Source organism: Antedon bifida, chromosome 2 (assembly GCF_963402885.1).
Source record: "Antedon bifida chromosome 2, ecAntBifi1.1, whole genome shotgun sequence".
NCBI lineage: Eukaryota > Metazoa > Echinodermata > Crinoidea > Comatulida > Antedonidae > Antedon > Antedon bifida.
The window spans coordinates 23,347,305-23,371,154 of record NC_136227.1 but is presented as its reverse complement, the minus strand read 5'-3'; the positions used below and the strand labels follow the sequence as shown (position 1 = coordinate 23,371,154).

Below are 23,850 nucleotides of genomic sequence, written 5' to 3'. Positions count from 1 at the left end.
ATTAGTAAAATAAAGTATATCTTCTACAAGTCTTATGTTTTCACCACCAAATCTTCCAGTAATGTAACCTTTTTGATCAGAATGTATAATAGTTGATATTACTTTTTGTAATCTGATTGATAGAACATGAGCTAATATCTTATAATCTACATTAATGAGTGTAATAGGTCGCCAGTTTTCTAACTTCTCTCTTTGTCCACTTTTGAAAAGTAATTGAATTATACCTCTCCTTTGTGAATTTGAAAGTATATAGTCTTAGATGATATGCTACAATATAGTGTGTATTATGGTGAAAAGTGATTAACACGTTTGGAATATTATAGTCTATACTAAACAGAAGAAATATTTTTTCTTGAAAAAGTGTCAAAAATACAAATGTTATCATCATTATTAGGTAAAGTACCTATCATATGGTTCCAAACATGATAAGTTAGTAGGCCTACCAATCTTAGTTTATACCATATTACTGTATTACACATTTTTGACAAAAATTATTTGACCTAAAATATTGTATTGGTATTGAAAATAAAATACAGACAGTACTCCAATAACTCTCGATTGTCGCCCTCTACTACATTTTGTCACGGTTGAATTGATAATATTATTCAGCAAGTTGGTTGTTGTTTATTGACCGTGTTGTGTGTACACATTTCGCAAAGTCTGTCAACTAGAAGGGGACTGCTGAAAGTGCTGATTATTGAAAGAAATACGTATGTCAGTAATACGTATTATGTGAAATGAAAACAAATATTTTGTATAAACAAGGTATGTTAATTTGCTATCTCATTTTAAAACAACGTGTAAACTGTGTGAAGAACATATGGTAGGTAATATCCAATACAATTTACAAGCAAATGTTGTTGTTGTGCAATGAAGCGTGATTAAAAACTTGAAAAAACTCTTCCCTTTTTTATTTGGTTGGAGATGGGATCACCAATTGAACTAGACATGAAACTCGTCACTTTGACGAGTTAGTTATCCGCACAACGACAAACGCCACATGCACGTCATACGTTGGAATATTGCACACAGATAAAGATTATGGCATTATGACAAGAACTGAAGAATATGATATGCTGTTAGTGCTGAATTCTGTCAATTTGTGTCATATAGTATATACATGCAAAGAGTATAATCTGTATACATATTACATACAGTGTAGAATAGGTGAAATTACGGGACCCGCCATTTATTCCAATTTTTAACATGGCGACGGTATCAAAATGAAACACTTAAATAGCAATTTCTGGAGGAAATTATCTCAGGAACAACATATTAACGTGTAGAAGAAATTTGAATACGTAAAATATAGATGCGCACCCTTTTAAATGTGATGAACTATTACGCAAAATATGAAAATACGACTTTTTTTATTCAACTGGCCATATGATGACGTCACAACATCCGATTGGCAAAATGTTTACATGAATTCGTATCTACAATCCAATAGCTTCCAGAAAACGTTTTAATCGTGATTATCACATTTTATTCTTACGAGCTATTACAGATTAAAATTTACTGTAAAGATAAAATTAATGACCCACGTAATTAAAATTTTTAGGCATGATGACGTCATAAAAATTAAAATATTTTTATCTCATGCTAAAGAAAGTTGATTGACCTACACAATATATAAATTTAGGAGAAAAAGGAATACAGATAAGCGTGATGCGCTCCATTGAATGTGATGAGCAATAACGAAAGAGACAAAAATCCTATATTTTACATTCGTGTGGCCATACGATGACGTCACAATGTTTTTTTAGCCTTATCGATGCATGATCCGATATCTACAACTCATCAACTTCTAGATTTTGTAATAAAAATAAACGGTTCACGGTTTACTTTAGAAACTATGACTGTTTAAAAAAAGACATAATTTTGACGATTTTTTAAGCTTTTTCATAAAAAACGCGCACGAATTGTCTAATTCAACGTGTTCGTATCGCGTTATTTAAACTGGAAAAGGTCTAAATTGTTTTCAAAATTACTAGGAAAGACTTGAAAAATATAATTCAAGAGAAAAAAATATGTTTTTAACGCTACGTGCGCACCGCGTGCGTAAAAAATTGCGCGCCCGTGGGAATTTTTGACATGCTCAAAATGACAAGAAACGCATAAAAAGTTGATTAGAAATTAATTTTGCGCATTTTGAAATTTTAAATGCGCGTGCGCGCGTAACTTCTTGTGAAACATGCCATTTTTAATCCGTAGAAAGTTTGCCCCTGATATGACTTAAATTTTGTCAAAGTGTCAATACTAAATGACTTTTGGTTTTTAATCTATAATCAATCATTGAAATTCATATAATTGCGCGTAAGTCACGTTGCGCAACTATGACGTCATTCAAAAATAGGAGGTGCACAACTTCACGTAAATGCCCATATGTTGTCAAAGTTATGAAATGTTATGTTTACACATTTTAGAGAAACGCGACTCACAAAAAGGAAGGAAGGATCCAAGAATAATACAGAAAAAAACTATTGATCCCATACAATAACAAGGAGTTATCCGCTTGGTATACCAAGCGGATAACTAATTAGACTAGGCCTAGGCCCTGTAAGTGTAACTGGTTACAGTATCTTCCCGACAGCTAGGAGTGATAAAATCTCAGACGTGGGGAATGCAAACAAAGTGAGTATTACTCCATGGAGTAACCACCATCTAGTCTGCTCCCTCAGAATTTTTTTTCTAGACGCTCGGAGATAGCATCTGAGGCGTTTTGTTGACCAGTCAATTCTTGTCATAAAATTATCTGAATATAGTGGGTTTTTTAGACCATATTTAATATATGAAACTGTTTTTTTTTTTTTGCCAATAGCCTCTAAAGCATTGAATTGACAGGATTCAACGATTTTACAGGACTAGGAGTAAAAATTAATGTTAAAAATCGTTGAAATCTGTAATCATTGAAGTTGAACCTTCAATTTCAACGTTACGACCAATCAAATGGTTCACAAATTACGTCATTGCAGTTTTTGAAAAAACATACGCGCTGCCAATTCTTGAATTTTTACAACGTGGAGATGTTTTTCACAATTTAATTTAATGTTTGTCTTTAGTGTAAGCCTAGATTAATTGATTGATAAAATTGTATGTAAATGGGTGATGTGTCGATGACATTTTAAAAATATATATTTTACAAAAAGTGGGAAGGGGTGGGGAGCGGCCCGGCCTAACAAACCCCCCTCTAAAACTAAATTTTCCCGTGGTAACTTGGTTGGGAACAGAGGGGTTTGGGATCACCAAAGGGTGGAGTGCGCTCCTCCACTCCTGCAAAAGAATAAAGAGAGAGAAAAGGGTAGACCAAGCGTACAATACAACTTTTACAATGCTAAACAACGGCAGTTGGTGAAATTAATGGCATTATTAAGCTTTAATTGTCTTATCTATTTTTAAAATAAATTGTTTATTTATACGCAGAGTTGCGGGGAGGGGGAATGGGTGCTGAGATAACAAGTAAAAAACTTTCTTCTAATTTTGCACCCTCACCAAAAAGAGCTATGAGAGTTACATTTCCGGGCATGGTGCATTATTTTAAAATTCACCCCAGTTTGATTTCAACGGTTTGGAATAATAAAAATCATATTGTGTTTAAATTGGGACACCCCACCCTCAATTTAAAAACTGTTCCGGCAGCCCTGTTATGTCATTTCAATATTAATACTGCACTCTTTTTCTGTATAGGATACATTGTTGAATTCTAGAATGGCATCAAATGGCAAGACTAGCAACAGCTTTGGTGTACCTTTGGAAACTTACAATGACTATGGAGCTACCGATGATACGTCATCTTTAGCTAACAAAGATTTTTTAGTAAGTATAGGCTATGTTTACACATATGTAACTAACCAATATGTAAGTCTGCCTTTTCACTAGCATATTCAGTTTGACGTGCTGCAAATTGTTGGCCATCTTCCAGAACCCTCGAAAGATACACTTAAAGTTCTACATAGATTACGTCATACAGTTTTCTATATAAAGCACCATCTTCGCTCTGCACTACCCATCGAAATCCATAACTCTACATCATTTAATATTTTTCTTAAAAAATATCTCACCCCTAAATCTGCTAGACATTGTCCCTGAGGGTTTCACAATGACCACTTTAATGTTCCTATTAGATATTATTTTAAATTTGTAATACTAAATATATTTCTTTCTTTTTTCATAATCTTTTGGTCTATTTATTTTCCTTTTTTTTCAATCTTTTTCTCATATTCCACCTTTGTTATTATAATCAACTTGGTCACATGTTGATATGGACGGGCCAAAAGCAATACCTATAATGTAAAATACTATGGTGGACTGACACGTCAGTGACATAATGTCATATGCGGTAATAAGGGGGAAACACTGGGCTGCTCTTGTCAGCTTCAAAAAAATGTGTGTACATCAGGGTCTGTGGTTTAGGATGAGGCTTTCTGTTAAAGGGACGGAAGACACTTTGTACAACCAACCCCTTTTGTCTAATGTCCCAATGCAAAAGCTCACTAATGTAGGATTTAGTTTCCAGTGTTACTGCCTTTTGTTATACTGTATTGTAATCAATATCTATCTGCTCATAACAAAAGAGTGAATAGCTTGATAAAAATTGATTTTAATCAAAACTCTATTCTACTACGTTGAAATACTGGTTCTCGTCTGATTACCAAAGTTGGGCCCGGTTTAGGGCTTTGATGGCCATTTGAGAATGGGTCATTAGATTTTTCAGAGAGAGGTCGGTTGGTAACTATTTAATAAAGAATAGGGATTGTCTCCTGGTGATCATATCTTAGTCCTCTGGGAAAATAGTATTTTACTGAAGAGTCCGTATGAGAAAATAGTATTTTACTGAAGAGTCCGTATGAGAAAATGTTCAGTTCTTACAGGATTCTTGAATTAATTAATGAATTATTTAAGAAAGTATATTCCATTTTTTTTTCAATAAAAACCAATTTTGAGTATGTGCTTGATTTAAATGCTTTTCTTCATTGATTGTTGAATGAAGTACAAACTACATTAACTAACTGAAAAAGAGTGAGTTATATAATGTTTTGAAAGATGCTGATAGAAAAACACTTTTTACAAGAATATATGTGTAATAATAATGGATATTAAAATAATAAACAATTCCTGATATTATAAATATATAATAAAGTATAAACAAAATACAATTAGTTGAATAATATTATAATGAATTATGTGTATTTCAAAACCTGATGAATAACTTTGTCAAAGCTTTGATTACATTTCTTGATTTGTGTATTTAATTTCTACAAATTTAAATAAGTTGATATATGTTTTGCTTTAAACTAAAATAATAAAATTTGTAAGAAAAAACATGGATTTTTAACCACAGGATTGTTGTTTTTCTAATAACTTGCCTTACGGTTTTTATTTAGAAAAATACTGATGATGAAGGGCCATTAGACTTTAATACCAAACAAAGAAATGATGATCCAGGAACATACTTCACAGATGGACAAAGAAAAATTGGTGAGTTTGCAATATATTTTACTATCAACAAAGATACACAGGTTGGCTTTTAAAAGTAGTAAAAACCTTCCAAGTACAATTTCAGTCATTTTTATATTCATTCTCGCCATTTTCGGGCAAAAAACCCACAGACTTTTTTATAAAGATAGTTGGTTCATGGCCTCCATGGTTGGTAATTCAATGTACAATGATTATCATGAAAGGTTGTATAAATGCAGCTGACAGACTGAATTCCTATGAATAATTGCACTGTGAATAAATATGTGTAGTGAATTGGTAATTAGGTTTGCTCGAGCTTCATTTGTTTGCTGTTAGATTTTTTATTTTGAATAGCCTTTTAGAAATAGGCTTTTTGAAAATTTGTGATAGCAAAATTTGATTTGCAAGTGTTTTAGTTTCATTCTTTTATTTAATTTGTAATCATTTTGAATCTTGATTTATATGTTTTGTTGGTTTTTTTTCCAGATTTTGTTCTTGTTACTGAAGAAGAAAAATTAACAGAGAAGCAACAACAAAAGAAAGACAAGGAGAAACGAGAGCAAATAGAAGCTGGGGAAGAAGATGTAGATGTGTTGCATGACAAATGGAAGAAGAAGTTTTTGCATCATTTATCTCGAGCTGGGCTGGAGATGGAAGAGGATGTTGTTGAAAGCGACAAGAAAATTGTCACGTATACAAAGCTTCATGCCCCGTGGAGTGTACTTGTATTCTACGCTGAAGAATTGAGTTTCAAATCGCCATTGCAGGTACAGTAGAACCCCTATTAATAAGGTGGTCCCTGATTAAGGATTTAGTCGTAGTGGTAAAACATATCAGGACTAGCGTCACAAAAGCGGTGCAGAATTGCAGCCCCAAGTTTCGAGATATTAGGCCCTGAAGTTCACAATGTGAAAAACGGCCTAACCTATCCATTTTGAGATTACAATAAAAAAGACAATGCTATTTTAGTGACCGGACCGGAGCTTGAACCCACAACTAATTGTGCAACCCTCCTCTCTTGGCCACTGAACTATACTTGCTGCAGCTGCATGTTATTGTTATAGTACTGTACATTATTTTATTCTTTAAATATTACACAGGCACATCCTAATCCAAGTTCAAACTGGTCATCCAAAGTGTTGAACTTTTTCCACATTCCAAACATGATGGCGCAACAAGTACCAAACCAGCCTCTTGATTACTTCACTTGCCCATTCAAACGCTCCAAACTTGACAAGTAAGTTTAGTAGTGTCATTTATCTACAGTACATATGTGAATGCCAATAGTTTTTGTTAATTTAATAGCAAATACTTTAACTTTTTAACTATGTAAAATTCCTCACTCACTATTGAAACTAATGGCCTATTTGGGTGTTTATTTGAGAGGGACATGTATTACGAATAAATGCGGTAATACTAATATACAAAATGTGCACTATTTAATCTGTTATATTTTTTGTTTAGACCAATAATTAACATTTACTGTAACAATTTAATTAAGTGAATATAATTTTAGTAAATTGTTGTCTAAAACTAGAAAAAGTGGTAATAAATATAATTACAAGTTATTTTGCTTACATTTACATTACAATTATTATATTATACAATTCTTTTAACTATTTTTTAACTTATATTAAATTATAAGAATGATATATATTTAACTTCACTTTTATACTTAATGCTATGTTTCTTTTTAACCTGTATGCCAATTGATAATGGTACACTGCATTTTGCATTCAGTGCTGCCATTATGTAAACTTCTATAAACTAATTGATTTTATACAACAAATTCCAGGCTACTATTATTGGTTAATGACACGTTTGTATTGTTCTGTATTTGCATATTTGAAATGTTTTGTTTACTGCATTGATTTCAGCTTCAACAATGATTCTTTTCACAACTTTCAAGGTATACTGGATTTGCTTTCACACTAGCATGTCATTTTGTGCTTGATGTATTCATTTGGAATTGCCTTCATTTGTACCCATTTCACACTAAACAAAAATTAACAAATGGTTATCCTACAATTTGTATAATACGAATTGCATGTTGTAATTTGAGTATAGAATTCAATTTGGGGCACTAAAATGGTGGGCACTAAAATGGTGGACACAAATAGAGGAACCTATTTGATCAGAAAAGGTGTCCACATATGATGAACATATGAAAACACACTTTGCAGAGCTTTGGTGTATTAGCTTTGAATTAATACTCCAATAATGTAGGCATACATATAAGAAATTGAATTAATGAATGATTGCATGAAATTAATCAATTACAATTTTTGTCCTGAAGCAGAAAACCTATCCTGGTAATCCTAGCAATGTATAACTAATATATATATTGATTAACATTGTCCTCAAGGTTGAGTATGTCAAACACTTTATTTTGGCTATTGAGTGAGTATTTAAAAGTGCACATTTGATTGGCTATCCATGTCCTGTAAGTATTTAAGTGCACATTTGATTGGCTATCCATGTCCTGAGTCAGAGTATTAAAAGTGCACATTTGATTGTCATACATGTGCACATTTGATTGCCGATCCTTGTCCTGCGAGTATTTAAAAGTGAACATTGATTGACTATTCTTGTTCTGAGATTATTTAAAAGTGCACATTTGATTGGCTATCCTTGTCCTGAGATTATTTTAAACATGCGCATCACTATTTGGCTATCCTAATCATCCTAGAGTATTTGATTGGCTATCACTTGATTGGCTATCCTCAAAGCAAACTTTGATTGGCTATCCTTTTCTGAGAGTATTTAATAGAACATTTGTTAGTCCATATTGAATGAATGCACTTTAAACTGACCATTCTGAGCATGCATTATTTATACACTACTTATATTGATTATCCTTGTCTTGAGCATAGTACATCTCTTTCACTTTGATTAGCATGGTCCTACATTTGAAATATTAGAATAAAGTCATCAATGAATTCCACATGGAAAATAACCAGTGTTTGGTATAACAAGTTTTTAATTTAAAATTGTCAATTTATTATTTTATTCTATTCAAATTTCCAGCTATAATAAAAACATACAAACATGTGTGAACGAAGTACCCTGATGATTACCAACAGTACCTATCTATGTGGCTCCTCAATACTCCAAACCACATACACAAACAGATAATATTTAAATACATTAATTAAACAGTCATTGTCTGATTATTTGTTTTGTGCTTTGATTCATTATTGTATATTATATAACACCTAATTAAATTCCTGCCATTTGGGTCACATGGCGTGCAATTTACATACTATTTAACAATCATGAAATAGTACTTTTTCCATTTTTTTGTGTACGAAAAACAATTTTGGTGAAATATGAAATTCTATTTTCACCCAGGCTTTGCCTTATGAAAATAGAATTTCTTCATTAGCCTATTATGAAATTATTTGTAACATCGCACTCATAAACATTGATATTGTAATAGTCAAGTGATCATAGTCAAACAGTCTTTGCTTGAATTGTTTGTATTTTGTATAATTTTGTTTTGTGTAATTGTGTTTTATTCTCCTGTGATCTCTCATGTTCATAACATAATTTCTCATGTGATACAGTACTTCTGTGATATACTGTATTACAAATTCTCTTAAATTTTGTGAAAACCTGAAACTCGCAAAAAGTCCAGACCTTAGTCTAAGATCCCACATTTTTTTTCTCTTAATATTAAAAAATTCTGAAATCAAACCAGAAACAAAGTACTATACTTCTCTGCATTTCAAATTTAAATTAAATTCAGTTTAATTCTAAAATTGGCATTAAAAAGTAAAATCTTTAACACTCTAACATAATCAAACAAATGCAGTGGTGCTCAACAAAAGTTTGTTTGGAACTAGTGATTCATTTATGCAACATTTGATTTCCAAAACCTCATGACATACTTGTACATAGTGTCAAATCAGGTAGTCTGTAATCAATGCAGGGAAGTTCCTGCAAACTGGAACTGACTAAGTGATAGAGAAACAGCAAAGATTGGTAACATGCTAAAAAATCTCAATTTTATGCGATATTGATTACACAGAATCACTGATGCATAATATTGCATGATCATAATAAAATGTATGAACAATTTTATCATTTTTTAGTATACTTTGTAAAGATGTATTGTCCGTAATTCCAAAAAAAATTTTAAAAAAAAGAAAAAAAAGTGGGTCATTTTGAAGTATCATAATAGTTATTAACTTTCACCAAAAATTAGTAGGAAAAAAAAATTGTTTAACTGAAATACAGACGTTTTTTGGTTTAAAAAATAACTTTGACTTCAAAGTTTTCGATCAAAACATATCTCATAATGCAATGCACTTTTTTGGCTACTCTGTATGCATAATCATAAAACTTCCTCGCGATCTGTGTGAAAACACCTTCTCAACTGTGACAAGTTGTAAACAATCCTAATTAGCATCATGCATAATGCATACTCGTGAATTGAAATCTTTGTTTAATTTTCGCTCGCGACGATTTTCCAGACAAAATATAATCAAATGAATTTACATGTTAATTACGTAAACTTGTTGTTTTTGGCTTGAATTTTCGACTTAAAGTGAATAACTTTAATATTACTATGATATGGCCAATTTAAATTTAGCATATTTTGACCTTTATTTTTTGTGTTTCAAGGGACAATACATCTTTAATGTGCAGTTGTCAGAAAATATACCTGTCACTTACTACTTTTTTTTCCGAGTTAAGATATTCCTAGTATTGTTTTATTATATTATAAATAAATCACTGGTAATTGAATCTGTAGGTTTCTTGGGCATGAAAACAAGGAACATTTCTTTTCAAATACCGAACGATCTGCTATTGTTAATGAGATTCTCCAGACTGCCACATATGGCAAAAGGAAGCGTGCCGAGATTGGAATTGACCGTCTCATCTCTGAAGAGGTTTTCATGGCTGCCTTTCCACTTCATGATGTAAGTTTAATAGAGTCTCATTGTCAATTGTACCATTTAAAGATGTATTTTTTCCCCAAAATAATGAAAAATGAAGATTAATAAAGAAACACAGTTTTAATATAAGTCAAAGTGGGAAAAATTCTTTTTTCAGGGGGACAATATCTTTAAAATAAAAGATAAGGATTAATGAAACATAATATTTTGTTTTTCCCAGGGCCCATATGAGAAACCTGAACATTATGTGAGTGAGGACTCCCTGAACAAACGTCAAATTCTACACGAGTACTGGGGAAGATGGGGGTGCTGGAACAAGTATCAACCACTAGATCATATCAGGGAATACTTTGGAGAGAAGATTGGAATCTATTTTGCTTGGCTTGGTTAGTTGTGATGTATAATATTTTTCATTCTTCTTCTTCTTTTTCATGTGCCATGTCCTACAAGAATGATGGCAGTAAAACAGGGACATAGCCAGGATCCGATATGATGGTGTTTGGACACAGAAAAAATCAGTGAAGTGAAATAGACTAATCTTTTAAGACAAGACATAAGACAATTACAAAATTTTAAATAACTTGTCCTCCAAAAATATGTTCGCTGCACTATGTTATTTCTGTTGGTTACGCTGCTGCACACCATTGTTCGTCATCGATCGAAGATGTCTTACTGAACGTGAAAAAGGCCTAACCATTGATAAATTATAGGCAATACTGTACAACATACATCAAACTGTAAGAATTTTAACCATGTTGATCGTCAGAAATGGGTATTGGACAAGTCATGTAGATTAAATGGGGTTTGCTGTAACAGGGGGATTCGGCCGAACCATTAAAAAAAACCTGGCTACAGCCTGGTAAAAACTTTCCAAGGACAGTTCGATCCTCAGCAACGTAAAAACGTCTTCAGCATTCAGTTCCATTCTATAAATATGATTCTCTGATTTCATCAGTTTTCCCTGTAAATAATTTAATAATTAAAGTTCCAGTCTCTGCTCTGTGTCCTTCTAAGCATTTCAAATTTGTTGTTATACTTCTTTCTGTCCTCGCTCCTCGCTGTTTTGTACTAATATTATGGGTATACAGGGCCATACTGTCTGTAGAAAATTATCCAGAGATACTCACAGCATCTGGTGTGGTGGCACATCCAGGGGCAAAGCTTATGCATTCTAATGTTAAATTTATTGTTTGTGAATATGTTTAAATTTTGCACTTTTTTAAAAGGTTTTTACACGGCATGGTTGCTGCCTGCTTCTGTGGTTGGAGTGATTGTATTTTGCTATGGCATCTTGACAATAGGAAACAACGTCCCAGCGTAAGTAAAATTTGTTGCTCAGGTAGTCCTTTCTGTTTGTTATCTTGGCCCATTTTAAACTTACTGATTATTTACTAAAACATGAGTTCATACTTGATATGGAACTATATTACTAAATGAAATAAAAAATGATATTAAAAATTTGTTTTTTTAGGCAAGAAATATGTGATTCTACAGATGAATTTCTAATGTGCCCATTGTGTGATGAGCAGATCGGTTGCCCTTATTGGAACTTGTCAGATACTTGTGGACCGGCACAGGTAAGTATATAGTTATTGTTTTTATTGATTAAAACATTAATTACTACAGTATTCATTAACCTGTTTAAATATGTCCATAGTAAATTGTACATATGTATTAGTTAACCACTATTAGTTCTCTGTAATTGGATTTTTAATTTTTTGAATCTCATCAATACATTCTCATCCCATAGGCTGCTCCAGCTTCAACTTGCTGGGTAGAATTTTCCCATAGCATTCTTATTTTAAGGGTTTCCTTCCCTTAGCCATATCATCTTTCCTAACACCACAAGGCGACTACAAGTTTTCAGGGAGCTCCACTGGGAGAAGGTTTTTCTTGAGCATTTTCCATCACCACCAGGCCACTACATTTCACTTATAATCCAGCCAATCTCAATACCATTGACTGTGAGACCAAACCATGCCTTAAGTTGCTCATTTCTGATTACTGTACTTCATTTCTAAACTACTTTGTAAATTAATTAAGACCCCCTGTTGATAATAGAATTAATAAAGAAAAAAGAATTTCAGATTTGAAATGGCAAATCATTTTTTAACTCACGTTTTATTGGAATTATAAAATTAATCTGATTAAGCTTATCTGTTTTTTTAAGATTGCATACCTGTTTGATCATGAAGGAACTGTGTTTTTTGCAATTTTCATGTCATTTTGGGGTAAGTTATAAAAATATTGCATACTTAAGGATTTTTTTACAAAAACTTCTTGCTTCTGTTTATTTCATATCATGCTTCCACCTTATTCTCAACATGCCACAGACCTGTGATCCCTTCCTTTACTTGAAATTCCTTTTACCAAATTTTATGTCTAAAATAATTTTGTATAACAACTTGTAATTAGCTATTTATATTATTTTACTTACCTTTCTGATTAATATTTTCTCAATAAATCAATAAAATTGTGAATGTTTTACCATATTCCCTGTCGAGGAAAACAATTTTTCCATGTACACATTTTATATATGGAACAAATAAAGATTTTATTTGATTTGAAAATACTTTTTTTTTCTAGCCGTGTCTTTTCTTGAATATTGGAAGCGAAAGCAAGCCAGCTTGGCTCATCATTGGGATGTCTTAGGTTTTGAAGAAGAAGATGTAAGTAGAATAAATTGTGTGTAATGTGTCCATCAGTTCATAGATTGTACATATAACAGAGGCTAGTACTTCTGCTGTAAATTGTTGATTTCTTTGTTTTTGTGTGTGTACTGAAATGTATATTCATGTTTATCAATGCATTTATTAATCCCTCCTTGCCCTCTGTTTGATACTTGTGAAATATAAACTCTAATTGGAGAAATGTTATCAAGTTACAAAACACAAACATAATAAAACTCTAGTGTAAATAACAGTGATCGCCATCTTGGTGGGCAAACATTGCATCTGCGACAGCCTTTTCTGTAATATAGAGGTTGTCGTCGAAATGGATTATTTTTATTATAGCTGTTTGCATCGTGTTAACAATCAATAGTTGTATATAATACAACTCAACCTACTGTACATTTGATTTATTTGCACTTGAAACCTGATTGAATGGCATATTAAAATGTTTAAAATGTAGTAGTAAGTTGAATATATTGCATAAATTACAGTAGTAGAAATTTACCAATTTTATCTTTATCTTTAGGAGAGACCAAGACCAGAATTCTGTGCCAAGGCCCCATGTATGGAGGCTAATCCTATTACTGGGGTGATGGAACCATATTTTCCAGATGACACCAGAGCTAGACGATGGCTAACAGGTCTGGGGATTTTGTGTGGAATGGTATGCAGTTACAGTATATAGTTTTTTTCTCACTTGTGTATATAATTTAAAAATCTATAGGATTTTAAACAACCAAATAATAATAATAATATACTGGATTTATCAAGTGAATATGATGAAACTGTAAATATCACCCCAGTCATTTTTTGATCAAACATGTATGGAAACAATCTGTACTCCCATAATGCAGCTAATAATCGGCGCAAAATTGTGTTTCGACCTTACCAAGGTACTGTACCCCTGGATGAGAGAGGCAAACGTAAGTATAGTCTCTTGTAAAGGATACAAGCAATTCAAAAACCGCTGGATTTGAACTCATGATCAGTAGTCCAACAAACTGCGCCACACGCCCTCACCTAAAATGAAATATAAAACAAACACATTTTTATCATAATACTGTACATCAATAGGTATTTCCATTTCTGCGTTGCATTTTCAGATATATTTTACAAATTTGGGAATATAAATAAAAGTTGATCATTGTGTAGGTCACAATTCGAATAAAAAACAATTATTGCCTTTCATTGATTGTTTTATCTTTATAAATTCTAATTAATTTAATTTTAATTGTTCATGTTTATGTCTTGTCATATTGTATTTTTTTAAGGGTCCCTAATGATGAGCTTCGGCTGGATGGACCACCCTTGTAAAATATTGTTGAAATAAGTACATAAATAAATTGTCCATTGAATTTTTAAGTGTTCCTGGAAGTCTGTGTCATATTTACTCTCTAGAGATTTGTTTCCGCACCCACTTTATACCTTATCGGTTGATCAAGTTGCACCTCGATGTGGGATTTGTTTTTCTGTAAAATAAAGATTCTTTAAAATGATCAATAGGGAGTATTTTATTTTATCATTTTGTATAAATAATATAATTTTTTTTTTTCTTCAAATTTAGGTTGTAATTGTGATCATATTTATGCTTGGTGTGATCATGTATCGTGTGCTTATCAGTATTCCGCTCTTCCAAAACAAGGCTCTGCGATCACAAGCTCAATCTATTGCTAGCATGTCTAGTGCTGTTGTGAACTTGATACTGATCATGTCATTGGGTCAAGTGTATCAGCTTCTGGCACAGATTCTAAATGATTGGGGTAGGTTTAATTACAATAGAGAAATGCACTATACCATTATACAGGCATATATTCGTTAAAATTAGTTGACAACTCTTGTGTTATAATTGAACCACATTGCATTAAGGCGTATTATACACCTACTTGTATTCTTGCAATTTGATTGCTTAATTATTATTTCTATCCTGATATATTTTTAAAAGAATAGTAGCAAATAGATTTTTCTGATCAGTAAATTTCTATTTTTAGAAATGCATCGAACCCAGACGGAATATGAAGATAATCTTACTTTTAAAGTCTTCATTTTCCAGTTTTGTAATTTCTACTCATCTATATTCTACATCGCCTTCTTTAAGGGCAAGTAAGTACAGTACAGCATATGATTACTTATCAGAAAAAACTATACCCCATAATGAGAGGAAAGTAAAGATGATGTTTTGATTTTATCAGATCATCATAGTTCTATCCTGTGTTATTTAATCATAATCAGTGTCATCAAGTTAAGTTAAAGTTAATACTGTAGCTTACTCCTTTATCCATTTTTTTGGTGTGAAGGATCCTGTGCTTTACCACTGAACCCATTGTGCACGATATTTTTCTCAGATTGCACCGTCCGAGATGTGAAAGTAGCTTTACATGAATATATTATCTTTTTTTTTTAAACTTGAAATGATTTGAATTCCCAAAGCAAAGTCATTTTTTTTTCATAATGTAATATGTTTTACTGTACTAATATGTAATATTGTAATTTTTTATTTAATTTGTTTTAATTTATATCTTAATGCTGAAGCAACACTTACCAAGTTTATAATTATATCCAGATTTGTTGGTTACCCTGGTAACTATACCCGTGTTTTTGGCTTGAGAACTGAAGAGTGTGCGAATGGTGGTTGTCTGGTAGAGCTTGCTCAGCAGCTACTTGTTATTATGGTTGGCAAACAGATGATCAATAACTGTCAAGAGGTTGCTGTTCCGTAAGAACAAACATCATTTGTTTTAATAAAATACTGTTAACTCCTTTAAAACCACACTCTCTTAAAATACATCCCAAAGCCAAGCATCTTGTAAACTAGAAACAAAACTTGACATTTTGAATGGAAAACCAACAATTTTTGGCCAGTTCAATTAGGGTGTAGGTATTGTGAAAGTTGACTGTATATAAATAGATTATATTGTATTTATATTAAAGTTGTTTAGTGACTTACACAGTCACTTTGTGTTTTCAAATTGACGTAGTTATGTATCTAATTTATAATAATTATATCTAACAGTATTTAATTAACAGTAGTTTAATGCAACATTTCTCAAACTTTATTGAACTTTTTTAGAAAGTGAATAAATATTCTTTCAGGAAAATTAAACAGTTTATTCAGCGTTGGAAATTGAAAGGTTCATTGGGTGATCGTGAAAGTACTCGGTGGGAAGAAGATTACCAACTTGTAGAAAATGAAGGACTTTTTGAAGAGTATCTTGAAATGAGTAAGTAGGATATTAAGTAGGACTCTTTGAGAAGTTTTTAGAAATGGGTAAGTAGGGTATTAAGTAGGACTCTTTGAGAAGTTTTTAGAAATGAGTAGTAGGATATTAAGTAGGACTCTTTGAGAAGTTTTTAGAAATGGGTAAGTAGGGTATTAAGTAGGACTCTTTGAAGAGTTTTTTTTTAAATGGGTATGGATATTAAATAGGACTCTTTGAGAATTTGAAATGAGTATGAATATTAAGTAGGACTCTTTGAAACATTTTTGGAAATGAGTAAGGATATTATGTAGGACTATTTGAGAAGTGATTTGAATAAGTAGAATATTAAGTAGGACTCTTTGAGTAGTTATTTGAAAAAGTATGTATATTAAGTATGACTCTTTGAGAAGTTATGGGAAATTATGTAGGAAAAAACATTGTGTAATAAGGGAAAATATATTGGTGAGACTGTAACATTTTAATTTTTTAATTTTTCTGAAAATGATGTACAGTATAACACCCGACGAATGTGATGACCAGAGGCAGAATACTAATAAATGTATTGCAAAGTTATTGCATCATAATATTATTTGTCATAATGTGGGACGAAAAGAAATGATATGGTATCAGTGTGTATGCGCCTAATATTTGTTGAATATTTACCTTTTCTCTTTGTTATTAATATTTATACTTAAATTGTTTTTTAAAGTTCTACAATTTGGATTCATCACAATCTTTGTTGCATCATTTCCATTGGCACCGTTGTTTGCTCTCCTCAATAACTGGATTGAAATCCGTCTGGATGGCGCCAAATACCTCTGCGAAGTTCGTCGACCAGTTGCAGAGCGAGCAGAGGATATTGGCATATGGTTTAGTATCTTGGATGCTATTGCACAGATTGCAGTTGTTAGTAATGTGAGTTGTTTTTAGAGCATTGAGAATTCAATAAGCACTATTATTATTATTTCTATTAAAGAAAGGGAATCTTTAAAATGAATTAATTAGCACTAGGAGCCCATACTGTAAATAGATATATATATATATTTTGTTCAAGTTCCTTATTCAAACAACAAAGCAATATTTAAGTATGATAGCATTATGCATATAATAGTTTGCCATGTCCAAATAAGCTCAAAGAGCTTTAACACTGATTCAACCCGTGTGAAATATGAAATTAAAACCATAGAATAGATTAAGATTTATACTTTATTTAATTGTTTTTGTAAGTCTACATATTCATTGTACAGTAAAACAGTTAAGCTCGAAAGATATGAGAAAGTAACAAAAGTGTAATGGTTTGGCTTTCTTGTGTTTATTACAGTAGTTGTTTTCTCCGACTTCAATGCAAAATGTACAGTAAAACAATGTTAAAGTAGTTGCATGTTTTAGGTATTGTCATTAATGTATCACAATAAATAATGTTATGCTGTATTTTTCTAGGCATTTTTGATTGCATTCACGTCTGATTTCCTGTCCAGAGCATTGTACAAGTATAAACATGATGGTGTTCTTGATGGCTATACTAACTACACCCTCTCTACATCACCAGAAGGCTCAATGTCACAAACTTGCAGGTTAGCATACAATATTTTTTAATATTTGTTGCTAAAAGGGAATAAAAGGGAGAATAACCTGTGGCTTGCAGCCTAAACTGAGCTGAATTGCACACATACAAAAAGTTTCTTCTCCCCTAGGGTCCCTTTGTGTCGATTGCTTCCACCAAATTGTGCTCATTCGTCTGCACACAGTGGCAGGGGCTGAATGGACCAGTACACCAGGATTACCCTCTACTCTTCCGAAAGATGAGCCGAGTTCTTTACATGATGCAGATTTGTTCTACCACCACCAAAAACATTGGTCGAGGAGTGATTTGTACCTGTGCTGATTGTATAGCTATGGTTTGCGCCGCCCCTGCCTTAACCACTCGGCGACACTGGGAATTAGCTTAAATCAGATCTTTATGTATATACACATTCACATACTGTAGCTTTAGTTTATTTTTACACTACAAATTGATGTGTATTTAAAAAAAGGATTCATTATGAATGCAAAATAGAGTTTGTCCTCTCAGTGAAGATGAACATTTGTTGATGCCCCACCAATTACTGACCATTTTTAGAAGGTTTTCGTACTAACTAGTACGGTAGTTTTTTAATGATTTTTTTAGAGCACTTGAAAGTGGTCATGCCATCTGACTCAAACTAATCAAACTTTTTTCAGGGCATTCGTTTATGATCAATGGAATTGTTCTGACAATTCTATTTAAAGAACATAGTTTTAAAAAAGTATGAAGCATATCTTAGAAAAGTGATCGATATAATTATAATGTTGCTGGTTATTTGAAGCTTTTCCTTTTCCTGCTGCCAAGAAAATACTGCAGTAGAAACAGGCCCAATGAACAACAACAAATGTTGATCCTGGAGGTGGACTATATTGCAGTGTACTAACACTAATACTAATATTTATCATTACAGGTACCTTGACTATAGAGATGAGAATGGTGCATACAAGGTCACATACTTCCAGCTGCTGGCACTCAAACTCTTATTTGTCATTGTTTTTGAAGTAAGAATTGGTTGAACATTATTACAAGTTTTTAAAACATAATGTGAAGAAGAAATAATAAACAAGCTCTAGCATAAAGTTATACATTACTCTTGACCAGTGCTATTAGTTATTGCAATTACATTCAGATTTGAAGTACCTTTACTTATTTTACACTGCATTACCAAACTAATCTGTTTATTCATATAATCCTTTGATTTATGTACATTTTAAGTTTGAGCCTGGAAAATTCATAACACTCACAATTGCATATGCAAAAGAGTGAATATACAATTTGGACAGATTTATCATTTATAAAAATGGGGGAAAATAAAGGTCTTAAAAACTTTCTCATTCATACATATTTGTTCATATAATAAATGCAAACAAAAGATTTCTAGCTACCTTAAAGCAAGAAGTTCTTTTTTTACTTATATTTATAATACATTTGAATTTCCTATTATGATTTGCTTAGCACTTCGTTTTTGGTGTTGGCAAGTTGATAGACATGGCCGTGCCTGATGTCCCAGAGAGCCTTGAAATCAAGATAAAACGGGAGGCATACATGGCAAAACAAGCCCTTAGTGAATTACAGGTAATAATAGACTTATGTATTATGCGCTTATAACATTGTCTCAAATCACAGTGGACTGTAACATACAACATCTTTCATCACACTAAAGGGTCCCTTAGTTTCTAGCTGCCACCAAGCAGCACTTATTTGTTAGTCCACAAAAGGGGAGCTTCGATTTGCAATTTGCAATGACCAAACTTAGTCATGTTAGTTCATTGTGTGCTTGCAGAAATATTGGGATGTGTGGCCTCGCTTCTCACCTGTCGACACAGGTTTAATGGTTTTCTACAGGTCCAAGCGATGACCAATAACACAATGATTGACCTGACCTAGGTTGGTTGTCGGTTCTTGGTCAGCGCAAATAAAAAGCTCCCTATAATGACATGACTGGAATGGATACACAGGGTACCTCCCTTCTGAAAGATGCACAAAAGCCAAGTGTTGTCTTTTTTCACACATAAACCACAGTATACACAACACATATTACAGTCTAGAATATAAAACATCTATTAATGCTTTTTACTTTGCAGATTGCTTTATATTTATACTTATAAAAGTATACCAGATATTGTGATTTTCACTGAAATCCTACTGTTAAAATTGTTTTAAAATTCAGAAAATGATGTTTGTATTTTATAACAGGTAGAAAGAAGAGTTTTGTGAAAGGTAACATCTAGCATGTTAACCTAATGTATCTTGAACTGCACTTTATAGTTTTATGTACAATACATAGTAATAATAGACTGTACTATATTATGCGTTTTTATAGCACAGCATCTTCAGTACTACAAGTGCATGCTGCACCCAAGTCATCATAACATATACTAATTTGGCTTTGTAAAAAGCTCCTACTAATAGTATTCATTAACAAATATATTTACAAAAAAATGTTGAAATGCAACAAACCAATAAAAATGTTAGGCAAGCAAATTATTAAATTCTAACGTTTATTATGATACATTTCCATTGAATTCAATCTAATTGCAGTAGAGAGAAAATCATTCAATGGTTCTAAATACTCTTTCTTTTTTACTGTAAACAACTTAGATGGTGCTGGTTATCTAATATAATTCTTTCTTAATAGAACTGTTTATTATTATTATTCTGTCTTGTTAGTCAGTAACTTCAGAATAACCTCTTTTTTTAGACAGCCCTATTAAAGGATCATCTCATGAAATGAATGAGGGAAAAATATATGTTTTACCACTGTGGCCAATCCTATTCAGGGGACATTTCAAATACTATGATTACAAAAAAAAATATTCTAAATAGAATAACAAATTATTTAAATATTCTGAGGGTCCCAAATGATCAGCATATGCTGGATGGATCACCCTCATTAAATAAAAAAAAATAACATTAACATATATATTGATTATATAATATTGATGGATTATGTATTTTATTTCATTTTTCATGTAACAATAATGATCACAAATTATTTGCAATTACATAATTAACAAAGCTTGTTAATTTCATTCTTAAGCTCCATCTACACTATCAAACTTCATGTAAGAATGTGCTGTGACCATATGATATGGACACGATGATGTCATATTATCACTACCATATTTGGGCACATCACACTTTTTTTTCAAACTAGTTTCATAGTGTAGACAGAGCTTTAAATAAATTACATACTTTCCATTCTCTTTCTAATTAATTTATCATCAATACTAACAAATATTATGTATACATTTGAACCATTTAAAAAATTATTTATATTTTAGTGTAGCGTCGTACTGTTATACAATTTAAGCTTTAACATATTTTAATTTCTATTCACAAAACAATCCTTTTCTGTTAAACGAATAAGGGGCAATATATGTAATAACCAACCGCTATTCAACGGACACCCACATAAGTCCATCATCTGTATATAAGTTGACGATTCCAGAATAATTTTGTTTTGCCAAACAATTTAAAATCATTTTTATTTACATTTAATAAGGATGCTATATGTATTTAAATTGGAAATTCTTCCTTGTACCTAAAACTAAAACTAAGCATTTTATATATTATTGTTTTTCTATTTTATTTATCTTCTTTTTTTTTGTCTTTTCAGGCATAATTCATAGCAACAGGCAGCTTAAAGTACTGACTGCAACAAGCTAAACAAATAATAATTACTCTATATTTACAGTATTCTCTATTGTTTTTTTACTAATGCCTAATGGTTCGGGTTTAAACAAATGTTTACAAGCCCTGTGTCAAAATCATGTGAAGATCTAAACACGTTTTAACACCACTTTTAGATTTGCATTATTTATGAATTTATTTTATTATTGAATGAAGTTAACTATAGTCAATAAAAATGTCTAACTTCAATGGCTGTATAAATACAATACAAATACATTTATTCATCAAATCACAATAAAAATAATTATATGTTCAATGTTTAAGAAAATATATAGTAAATCATTTAATTGAAACATCAGCTAGTTTTGAAGAAAAAAAAATAAATATGTTTAAAAAGACCAAGAAAAAAAACCACAAATAACAAAAAAGACTTCATCACAGAATTGAAAATTTGTTAATGCCAAATAAGAATGGAATTATTTTAACTATTGATCCTAATAATGGTCTTGATACATTTTGTTTGCTTTTCTGTTTTTTATTGTTACCATAAATTATTACTATTAGTGAATTTGTATTGAAGTTTAGCCCAGTGGATTAACTAATATTTGACCCTCTTTAATTTTAAATATGTAATTCAAAATAATTATAACAGACAATATAATATATTTAATGTAAATATCTTGTGCCTATATTAAGTACTGTAATCAAATTAGGCCATGTAATAATATACTAGCAAGTGACAGGGAACAATTGATTTTTTTATTGAATTATTTTTATTATTCTTTTTACAGCAATTTATGCTTTTATTTCAGGCAAAAATCCAGTTAATCAAAATTGGTATACATAGTCACAATGCTAATAATAATATAATATATGATGAACATTTATTTCCATTCAAATCATATTTCCCGTCTAGATGGGAAGAGGCTGTTCAAAAAGGTCAGTTGAACAGTTGTAGATAGCGCAAATATTTATAATAAAAGCTGAACGTGCAATAGAACCATATAATGGAACCATTAAATCACCTTTACTGTAAATCTAATACAATAATAACCAATCAAATGACAACAATACACGGTTGTACACAAATGTCTACGTCTATATGTATGAAAATTATAATATTGTTATTAATAGCGTGGTGAATTGTAAACTCCTTATATGGTAATGCTAAAATCAAATGCATTAAATTATCTTGAATTTTAATACATTGATTACAGTGCTATATGTTTATAATGAAATAGCTTCCTTTGGGAATTATGTATGCTATGCATTTTTATGACAGGATAATCATACTAAATCATATGAAATATGTACCTTGCAATATTCACTAATGGCATTGTATCATTTTGTTTGTTGAATATTTTACCATTTAATGGTAAACGATTTTGGTAACCATTTCATACTTTCTTTTATTATCAGTGTACAATTTTGCATTTAAATACACTTTTAAATCTTTATAATGTATGCATAGTCTTAACACAAAATGAGAAAGGTAAACAGACATAATTACTGTTTAATTGCTTTCACTGAAGCGAGCATACCGTATAGTTATTACAATTTATTATTATATTAATTATCTTGCACTTTTATTATATTAATTACTATATATTATAGATATTATTCTATTTATCTCTTATTTTTTATTATTACATTTTCAGAAATTGTTATTGTAGTATGTTTGCAAATAAAAATGATTTACCATATTTCAATATTCAGATTTTAATTTTAATTATTTTAAAATATACATAAGCAAGACAGAAATGAATCAGTAATGTTTAATGATATTAAAGTTATAAGATATCGTAAGAAATGTTTAAGTTAGATGAATAGTTTGGGAATTCTTTCCTTGGAGATATATGCAAACCATATGGTCTATGTATTGGCAATGTGCAATTGTATTTATAGGATTTGGTTTTTCTTACCCATAGCTTCTTGAAATAAATTTTAAATTATTCAATATATATCAAAGTTGTATTTGTTTGATTTGACTTGATCTTAATTATTATTGATTATTGCTACCAAGTCTCACACATTCGGCATTGCTGTTATGATCGAAAATGCTTGAAAAAATGGATGTATAATATTTTCAGATATCTGATGTATTTGCAAATATACTTGATCAAGCCGATCCAACAACTCATGATTTCAAACTTGTATATACAGTAATTATATGCTGATGCGCTGCCTGTGTTATCTTGGTTTCTGTGTTAAGCAGAACAGATTATAGCTGACCCAAATCATATCCAAATTACAACTTAACAGTTAGTTTGATCAGTTAACTGTCTTCAATACCTCCATGCCGTTCAATTCGCTACACACATCCAATGTCTGATAGGTTTCACAATGTTATGTTAGGCGAAGAGAAATACCGCCCCACCTGATTACGAACATGGGAATTTTTAGTCTGAATGACGTACAAAAGATGG

The 23,850-nt window shown here is 31.4% G+C and overlaps 1 protein-coding gene across 2 annotated transcripts; it reads left to right on the top strand.

Annotated features, from left to right (window-relative positions):
- Positions 1–641: 641 nt before the first annotated feature.
- Positions 642–23,385, top strand: LOC144858660 (anoctamin-7-like). Of its 2 annotated transcripts, XM_078714757.1 has the most exons (22): positions 642–765; positions 3,688–3,816; positions 5,385–5,478; positions 5,944–6,224; positions 6,558–6,694; positions 10,214–10,382; positions 10,579–10,744; positions 11,585–11,675; positions 11,830–11,935; positions 12,529–12,589; positions 12,945–13,027; positions 13,557–13,694; positions 14,595–14,790; positions 15,019–15,130; positions 15,591–15,743; positions 16,121–16,248; positions 16,937–17,142; positions 17,668–17,801; positions 18,702–18,792; positions 19,247–19,366; positions 19,988–20,011; positions 21,411–23,385. In XM_078714757.1, the coding sequence occupies exons 2-21, from the start codon at positions 3,709–3,711 to the stop codon at positions 20,006–20,008; spliced, it is 2,595 nt and encodes an 864-aa protein (XP_078570883.1). In that variant the 5' UTR covers positions 642–765; positions 3,688–3,708; the 3' UTR covers positions 20,009–20,011; positions 21,411–23,385. The 2 variants fall into 2 exon arrangements, with proteins under 2 accessions (XP_078570883.1, XP_078570884.1); XM_078714758.1 differs by lacking the exon at positions 19,988–20,011.
- Positions 23,386–23,850: the final 465 nt, after the last annotated feature.